Raw genomic sequence first — 10,157 nt, 5'->3', positions numbered from 1 at the left:
AGTCTTAAATCTGTATGCTAGATATTGAATAAGGTGGTTTTATTGTTTTTTGTCACTTTGAATAATATTTCTGTTCATGTTAAAAACAAAATCAACTCTCTGTATAAATATATCAGGTGACCGTTAAGGCCCATGGGCCTCTTGTCTTGGGAAAGTAGACCCTAGAAATCCAGTTTCCAAAAAACGATTTCTACTTGCCCCATAAAATGTGTATTATACATGTACCAACAATAAGATGGATTTTGTTATAAATAATATGAATTTTCATGAAATTTATCAGGGGTTGTTTTGTCCGAGTAACTGCAATATTAGCTCATCTGGCCCTAAAGATGAACAAAATATAGGCAAATCTGGGTAATGCACATTCCTATTTTTACTGTTGGATATATGGACAAAGGGATGCAATTCTTAGGTAAATATTTTTTTAAAGGATATACGACATGTATATATTCCTTAAGTTTAAGTTGGTTAATTACGGGATGTTTTCTCCTTTCACCACATCTTAGGAATACTTTTCAGCTTTACAAAGTACTGTGTGCAAATGTAGTTTCTTCTTGTTAATAACGTGTCCCTATTTTTATACATTTAAGTACAGTTATGTATCGGAAGGATTTGAAGTACATCAGATTTGCACATGTCCGTCCTGCTGTACTCTTGTTTGCATTTCTCCTTCTGTATACTATAATTATAATTAAGGTAAAGATCTAATTGAATTCTTTTCATAGGTAGCTGTGCCCAACCTGTTGGAGGCAAGTAAGGATGGTGACATATATATATTTGTGCTACCTCATCAGTTTGTCGCAGACATTTGTGCAACAATGAAAGGCAACATAAAGAAGGATTCTATCGCTGTATCTCTTATCAAGGTAATCCCTTTCTTACCTTGATCACAGGGTGTATAACAGATTGTGATATAGTGATAACTACTTGACAGGGTGTGTCTAAAACAGATTGTGATATGTTGATAACTACTTGACAGGGTGTGTCTATAACAGATTGTGATATAGTGATAACTACTTGACAGGGTGTGTCTATAACGGAGGGAGGCATCAAACTGATATCAGATGTGATTACGGAGGAACTCGGTATCCATTGCTCAGCCATGATGGGTGCTAACCTGGCCGGGGAAGTTGCTAAGGAACAGTTTTGTGAATCTACGATAGGTAATCTCAATTTTCTACTTTATCAAAATGAGAAATTATCTGGCTCTTGCTTAAAAAAAATGATAGTTTTCACATTACATGTACACATTCTTGCATACTTTTATCAATACATTTACCCTTAAACATTAAACTACAAAAGTATTAATACTTACTGAGACACTCATGTAGATACAATTGTATTCTTTATATTCTAAAAGAGTATAAAGAGATGAATGCACATATGCTTCCAGGATGGCCTTGGGGTCTGCCCCACCCTTGAAGACTTAACCCCTGGGTCATAACTTCGAAATGGTTAAGATCCCCATCCCAAAACTATATATACAATTGTTGGGCATAAAGAGACGAATGCAGTCATGATATTATAATTGACCCCAGTTTCTGCCCCACCCTTGGAGACTTAACCCCTGGGTCATAACTTTAAAACGGTTGAGATCCCCACCCCAAAACTATATATATATACAAATGCTGGGCATAAAGAGACAAATGCAGTCACGATATTAGAATTGATCCTGGGGTCTGGCCACAACCATAGGGACCTAGTTTCTGAGTCACAGCTTGGAAACAGTTGAGATCCCCACCCCATAACCATACATAAAATTGCTGGGCATGAAAAATCTAATACAGATATGCTACAAGGATTGGCCTTGGGGTTTGTCATATTCCCTTGGATCTCATTTGGAGAATATTTTGCCATGATTGCTTAGATATCCATGTGAGCAATACAGGCCCTCTGGGCCTCTTGTTATTTTAGACCAGCTAATTTTTGCTTTCTTTAAACTTATGAACGATGTCATTATCTATATTTCCTAATCACATAACCTCCAAAATGTTCAAATCCTACCAGTAACAGTTTTTGTGCCGAATGCATATCATTATTGATTTATTTTAGGAAGCACAAATGAAGAAAATGGACAAATGCTGAAGAGGCTGTTTGAGACTCCATATTTTCACTGTATGATTGTGAATGATACCCCAACAGTGGAGATTTGTGGAGCTTTAAAGGTAGGTGGGTTTACAGTTGTTCTTTAGAATAAAGTGGGACTAGATTTTGAGGGCAGTGTTTCTGGTATAGTGATAAGGGTGTGTTTCATACTTCAGACAGGATTGTAACATTTCGGGCAAAACAGTTTTGAAAAAAAATAAAAAAAATAAACAGTGACCACTAGTGACATGTATGGAGTTTTAATTTTAATTTTTTAATTTTGTTGTATTTGTGTAAGTGGTGGGGACTTATTTTTTTTTTAACAAAGTGGAAATGACAAGAGTCAAAACACAATTATGGATGTTTATTAGTCCCCCACCGGTTTCTGGGAGGATGGTGTGCACTCTGTCTGTCCGTCTATTCTTCCTCCATCTGCTAGAAGATTTTTTCTAGGGCATATCTTCTATAAAATTTAACCTGAAGTAGCCAGACTTGGTATGCAAGTAACCAGTACATCTTGGAATGGCAGGGTGCGTCATCCTTTGAATAAAATGTCCAGGGCATATAGTCTATACTATTACACCTGGAGTAACCAGATTTGGTATGCAAGTACATTTATTTTGGGATAGCAAAATTTCAAGTACAAAAAGTAGGTCACTGTGACCTGTGGTCTGACCTTTGACCTCAAGTTTGTCTTGGGCATGTCTTCTTTACCTTTTAACCTGGAATTATCAGATTTGGTATGCATGTATGTCTTTGCATTGATCTAAATTGTTTTACAAATCCTGTCTGAATACTCCATTATCCTGAAACATAATAATGACATAAAAGCATAATTAAGTATTCAATTTGGTGTTTCTCTCTATAAAAAAAAAGTAATAAAATAAATAAGTAATTTTTTAGGAATATAGGAATATTAATGTTAAGGAAATTACAGAATTGGTTTCAAACCACCTTCCGATTTCTTTATGGCATGGTTGATGATCCTAAACAGGATCTACAAGGTGTTTGTGACACTTGTAAAGTGGTGCACTCTCAGCAGACTGTTCCTGATCGATTACATGCTTATCAGAATTCATAGCCCGCTGTACAATGCTCAGAACGATATCTACTCTTCAAAGTATGACTAGAATGATGGCAAGATTCCAGGATTATCCCTGGGGTATACTGTCTTTTCTGGTCCACCAAGGCTGTCATGATTTTTGACAGTTTAAGTTTGTTATTATTGTTGAGGTAGCGTTCATTGGTCTAGTATAGACTAATGTAGACTTACTATTATTGAGGTAGATTTTACTTGGTTGATTATAGACTAATGTAGACTTGTTATTATTGAGGTAGATTTTACTTGGTCTATTATAGACTAATGTAGACTTATTATTTTTGAGGTAGATTTTACTTGGTTTATTATAGACTAATGTAGACTTTATTTGTGAATGTTTCATTTTAAGACTAGTTAGAAAGTCAAGATGGCTGCCAGAAAACAAGTCTCTCTTATTCTATATATATTTTACACATTATTGGTACTATTTTATTGAAAAGTTCCAATGATGTGGGACACTATCAAACCCAGCTGCATTAAGTGTTAATCAGAAGTTCATTAAGGATGTATTTACTGCTGACAAGTCTATCAATCAAATAGAAATGAGAAAAGAAGGGACAGATCAAACTTACGTAGAACTAATGAAGATCTGATGATGAAGGGTATCGGGATCTCTTGTTAGCTAAACTGTCCAGGAGGGCCATGAGTGCTTATGGGAGGGTGTGACATCATCTGTCCACCTGTTGTCAACATTTTACATTTTCTTAAAAGCCAATTGGCCTAGGGTGTAGAAATTTGGTCAGTAGCATGTTAGGAAGAAGAACTATCAAAATGATCAAGTGAATAGCCTTGACACAATTTCGAAATCACAGATTTCAAATATCATAAACTATTTAAACAACTTTTTCTGATAGCGGCAGCAAAGAGCCCTAGGGTCATGATGTTTGGCCAATAGCAAGCAGGGGTAAAGGGATATCAAGTTTGTTAAAATATATGGAAGATCACAGAGGGCAGAGTTAAAACCTTTAAACAACTTCTGACTACTGGTAATTTGTATGCATAGGATGATGGAACTTGACTAGTAGCATGCTATGATAAAGTTTTACCAAGTTTGTTCAAATATAGGACCTTGTGCTACTTTCAGGGTCAAAAGGAGCTTTGTCCACTTCTGGATAGCAAAGAGACCAAGTGTCATAATACTTGGCCAGTAGCATGTTGAGATGAAGCCCTTCCATTTTGTTCAAATGAATGACCTTGACCATCTATCAGTGTCACATGAGTGAAATAAAATAAAATATTTTAACAGATTTTAAAGATGTAGAGTTATATGATCTCCCAACAAAAAACATCTAATGATATTGAACATTAAAAATAATGAGTACGACATCAGTTGACCCTTTGAAATTCCAAGATGTGATCATATGAATAACAGATGATTGATACAGGCTCATTGGGTCTCTTTTTTAGGTCACCTGAGCTATAGCTCAAGTGACCTATTGCTATCCGTTTTCGTCCGTCGTCGTCCGTCGTCCGTTAACATTTTACATTTCAAACTTAAAGTCAAGTTCTGCTGGGCCGATTGAACTGAAAGTTGGTAGGAATGATCGCCTCATGGTCCTGACAAAGTGTTGTTATTTTTCGGGTCGATCAGAAATCCAATATGGCCGCCACGGCCGCCATTTTGAAAACCTATTTCAAACTTAAAGTCAAGTTCTGCTGGGCCGATTGAACTGAAAGTTGGTAGGAATGATCGACTCATGGTCCTGACAAAGTGTTGTTATTTTTCGGGTCGATCAGAAATCCAATATGGCCGCCACGGCCGCCATTTTGAAAAACTATTTCAAACTTAAAGTCAAGTTCTGCTGGGCAGATTGAACTGAAAGTTGGTAGGAATGATCGACTCATGGTCCTGACAAAGTGTTGTTATTTTTCAGGTCAATCAGAAATCCAATATGGCCACCATGGCCGCCATTTTGAAAAACTATTTCAAACTTAAAGTTAAGTTCTGCTAGGCCGATTGAACTGAAACTTTGTAGGAATGATCGAATCATGGTTCTGACAAAGTGTTGTTATTTTTCAGGTCGATCAGAAATCCAATATGGCCGCCACGGCCACCATTTTGAAAATACCTATTTCAAACTTAAAGTCAAGTTATGCTTGGGTGATTGAACTGAAAGTTGGTAGGAATGATGGACTCATGGTCCTGACAAAGTGTTGTTATTTTTCAAGTCAATCAGAAATCCAATATGGCCACCATGGCCGCCATTTTGAAAAACTATTTCAAACTTAAAGTTCAGTTCTGCTAGGCCGATTGAACTGAAACTTTGTAGGAATGATCGAATCATGGTTCTGACAAAGTGTTGTTATTTTTCGGGTCAATCAGAAATACAATTTGGCTGCCATGGCAGCTATTTTGTAAATACCTATTTCAAACTTAAAAACAAGTTCTAATAGGCCGATCTCACTGAAAATTGGTCTTGGAATGATCAGCTAGCTCATGGTCCTGACAAAGTTAAGTTAACATTATACTTAACTATTTTTTACTCAAATTGGTACATATTTCATCAACAAAAATAAATAATGTAAGACTCAGGTGACCGTTAAGGCCCATGGGCCTCTTGTTGTAATTTAATGTATGTTAAGTTATACTATATATATTGTTTTGATGTAGGAAAATCATTGCATGATGTAGGAGGCATGTGCCGTGTGTAATATTGGTATAATGACAGGTATAATGACCTTATTGCTGTAATGACAATATGGTGTTCCAGAATGTGGTGGGCATCGGAGCGGGCATTGTGGATGGTATGAACTATGGAGACAACACAAAGGCAGCAGTGATACGCCTAGGACTTATGGAGATGATCAAATTTGCTGAACTTTTCTCACCTGGTAATAAAAAGATAGTAATTATCATACTCATAAGGTGGATATCCCTGTCAGGCTGAGGGGGAAATAGGGAGAGATTTGTTTTGATTATGTATTGTCATCAGCTCTCATCCATCTGTCTAGATAATATCAGTATTGTCACATATACAATGTACCGTCAATATCCCCACCTTATATCCATATATGTCCTTACTCAACATAATAAGACATCTTTCTACCAAATTTGCCCCGTGGTCAAACGGGTGGGGTCCATTACGGAAATTGGGGATCTCCACCATGAAACCATGACCACCCATAATATATACAACTGCTGGGCATGACCACCCTGTATCCATAATATATATAACTGCTGGGCATGACCACCCTGTATCTATAATACATACAACTGCTGGGCATGACCACCCGGTATCCATAATATATACAACTGCTGGGCAAGACCACCCTGTATCCATAATACATACAACTGCTGGGAATGACCACCCTGTATCCATAATATATACAACTGCTTGGCATGACCACCCTGTATCAATAATACATACAACTGTTGGGCATGACCACCCTGTATCCATAATCTATACAACTGCTGGGCATGACCACCCTGTATCTATAATACATACAACTGCTGGGCATGACCACCCTGTATCAATAATACATACAACTGCTGGGCATGACCCCCCTGTATCCATAATATATACAACTGCTGGGTATGAAGAGATCCTATACTTGCCAACCCTATAGCCATTCCCATGGGTGAGATTCTGTAAACTCAAAATTAAAAAAGTATCTACCAAATTTGCCCCGTGGTCAAACGGGTGGGGTCCATTACGGAAATTGGGGAACTCCACCATGAAACCATGACCACCCATAATATATACAACTGCTGGGAATGACCACCCTGTATCCATAATATATACAACTGCTTGGCATGACCACCCTGTATCAATAATACATACAACTGTTGGGCATGACCACCCTGTATCCATAATGTATACAACTGCTGGGTATGAAGAGATCCTATACTTGCCAACCCTATAGCCATTCCCATGGGTGAGATTCTGTAAACTCAAAATTAAAAAAGTATCTACCAAATTTGCCCCGTGGTCAAACGGGTGGGGTCCAGTACGGAAATTGGGGATCTCCACCATGAAACCATGACCACCCATAATATATACAACTGCTGGGCATGACCAACCTGTATCCATAATACATACAACTGCTGGGTATGAAGAGATCCTATCCTTGCCAACCCTATAGCAATTCCCATGGGTGAGATTCTGTAAACTCAAAATTAAAAAAGTATCTACCAAATTTGCCCCGTGGTCAAACGGGTGGGGTCCATTACGGAAATTGGGGAACTCCACCATGAAACCATGACCACCCATAATATATACAACTGCTGGGCATGACCTCCCTGTATCAATAATACATACAACTGCTGGGCGTGACCACCCTGTATCCATAATATATACAACTGCTTGGCATGACCACCCTGTATCAATAATACATACAACTGTTGGGCATGACCACCCTGTATCCATAATGTATACAACTGCTGGGTATGAAGAGATCCTATCCTTGCCAACCCTATAGCAATTCCCATGGGTGAGATTCTGTAAACTCAAAATTAAAAAAGTATCTACCAAATTTGCCCCGTGGTCAAACGGGTGGGGTCCAGTACGGAAATTGGGGATCTCCACCATGAAACCATGACCACCCATAATATATACAACTGCTGGGCATGACCTCCCTGTATCAATAATACATACAACTGCTGGGCATGACCCCTCTGTATCCATAATATATACAACTGCTGGGCATGACCACCCTGTATCCATAATATATACAACTGCTGGGTATGAAGAGATCCTATACTTGCCAACCCTATAGCAATTCCCATGGGTGAGATTCTGTAAACTCAAAATTAAAAAAGTAAATAAAGTGTGTGTTTATACATCCTAGGGACAAATAGCACTTGAGAATGGCATCTTTTGAGTCGTTCTTTCAGTTGGAATAATTATATCTTGGAATATAAGAAAAGTTTAGCAAATTCCTTGATTGAAAATGTTTAATTGAAGGGTCCAAAAACCTGAGTCTCCCTCCAAAGTAGGGAGAGTTGGCAAGTATGGAGATCAATACAAATTTACCACCAGAAAATGTCTTGGGTTCTGTCCCCACCCCAGGGGCTGGGCCCATTAGAGTCATAACTTGGAAAATTCATACTTAGAAATATAAGTTTTTAGCTCACCTGGTCCAAAGGACCAAGGTGAGCTTATGCCATACCGTGGCGTCCGTCGTCCGTCCGTCCGTCAACAATTTCTTTAAACGACTTCTTCTTCTTAACCACCGATTGGAATTTTACTAAATTTGACTGGAAGCATCCTTAGGTGGTGGGGAATCAAAATTGTACAAATGGTGGGGCTGACCCCCCAGGGGGCTGAGGGGCGGGGCAAAAAGGGGGCAATTTGGCTATATTGCTTTAAGCGACTTCTTCTCTGGAACTAAGAGATGGATATCAACCATATTTGCCTGGAAGCATCCCTAGGTGGTGGAGATTCAAAATTGTACAAATGGTTGGGCTGACCCCCCAGGGGGCTGAGGGGCGGGGCCAAAAAGGGGGCAATTTGGCTAGATTGCTATAAACGACTTCTTCTGTAGAACTATGCACTGGATATCAATCATATTTAATCAAAAGCATTCATGGGAGGCAGGGATTCAAAATTGTACAAATGGTGGGGCTGACCCCCCGGGCTAAGGGGTGGGACCAAAAAAAGTTTATTGCCTGGAAATGGTTGAGATCCCCACCATATAACCACATATACAATTGCTGAGTATAAAGAGAAGAATGCACATTTGCTTCCAGGATGGCCCTAGGGTCTGGCCCCACCCTTGGAAACATAGTCCTTGGGCCATAACTTTAAAACGGCTGAGATCCCCACTCAAAAACTATATATACAAATGCTGGGCATAAAGAGACGAATGCAGTCACAATATTAGAATAGACCCTGGGGTCTGACCGAACCCCTAGGGACCTAGTTTCTTAGTCACAGCTTGGAAACAGTTGAGATCCCCACCCTATAACCATATAGACAATTGCCGATTACAAAGAGATGAATGCACATATGCTTCCAGGATGGCCTTGGGGACTGCCCCACCCTTGGAGACTTAACCCCTGGGTCATAACTTTGAAATGGTTAAGATCCCCACCCCAAAACTATATATACAATTGTTGGGCATAAAGAGACAAATGCAGTCATGATATTAGAATTGACCCCAGGGTTTGCCCCACCCTTGCAGACTTAACCCCTGGGTCATAACTTTGAAACGGTTGAAATCCCCACCCCAAAACTATATATACAAATGCTGGGCAAAAAGAGACAAATGCAGTCATGATATTAGAATTGATCCTGGGGTCTGGCCACAACCGTAGGGACCTAGTTTCTGCGTCACAGCTTGGAAACAGTTGAGATCCCCACCCCATAACCATACATAAAATTGCTGGGCATGAAAAATTGAATACAGATATATATGCTACAAGGATTGGCCTTGGGGTCTGGCATATTCCCTTGGATCTCATTTGGAGAATATTCTGCCATGATTGCTTAGATATCAAGGTGAGCGATACAGGCCCTATGGGCCTCTTGTTATATGTTGGCAGTATCTTCTCTAAATCTATGAAAATACAGTTCCATATCCCATAAAAATGCTTTAATCAGATAACTATACAGAACAAAGTCTTTGCTTTTTAGCTTCCCCTTATCTGTGCTTTTCATACTTTTATTCTCTCCACCTAATCTGCTAATATCTTCTTGCTTTCTTTTAACTATGCTTATACTACTTTTGGTCCTAATAACAGCCCAGGTGATTATTGGAACAGATGATGAAACTAAAGTAGGGATGGGCGATTATTGGAATCAATAACAACCACACATCATAAAGTCAGGGTGTGGGCAATTATTGGAATCAATAACAACCACACATCATAAAGTTAGGTGGTGGGCGATTATTGGAATCAATAACAACCACACATCATAAAGTCAGGGGGTGGGCGATCATTGGAATCAATAACAACCACACATCATAAAGTCAGGGGGTGGGGGATTATTGGAATCAATAACAACCACACATCATAAAGTCAGGGGGTGGG

General features: G+C 39.0%; 1 protein-coding gene across 1 annotated transcript in view; it reads left to right on the top strand.

The window, feature by feature from the left end:
- The window catches only part of LOC110460317 (glycerol-3-phosphate dehydrogenase [NAD(+)], cytoplasmic-like), a 25,513-nt gene that overhangs the window by 4,848 nt on the left and 10,508 nt on the right, over positions 1-10,157 (top strand). The window contains exons 3-6 of the mRNA XM_021513156.1: positions 726-866; positions 1,025-1,163; positions 2,053-2,165; positions 5,896-6,016. Coding sequence (XP_021368831.1) covers positions 726-866; positions 1,025-1,163; positions 2,053-2,165; positions 5,896-6,016 — 514 coding nt within the window. The remainder of the gene's footprint in view (positions 1-725; positions 867-1,024; positions 1,164-2,052; positions 2,166-5,895; positions 6,017-10,157) is intronic.

Source organism: Mizuhopecten yessoensis, unplaced genomic scaffold, assembly GCF_002113885.1.
Source record: "Mizuhopecten yessoensis strain PY_sf001 unplaced genomic scaffold, ASM211388v2 scaffold10359, whole genome shotgun sequence".
NCBI classification, from domain to species: Eukaryota; Metazoa; Mollusca; class Bivalvia; order Pectinida; family Pectinidae; genus Mizuhopecten; species Mizuhopecten yessoensis.
This window is presented reverse-complemented; position numbering and strand designations above follow the sequence as displayed.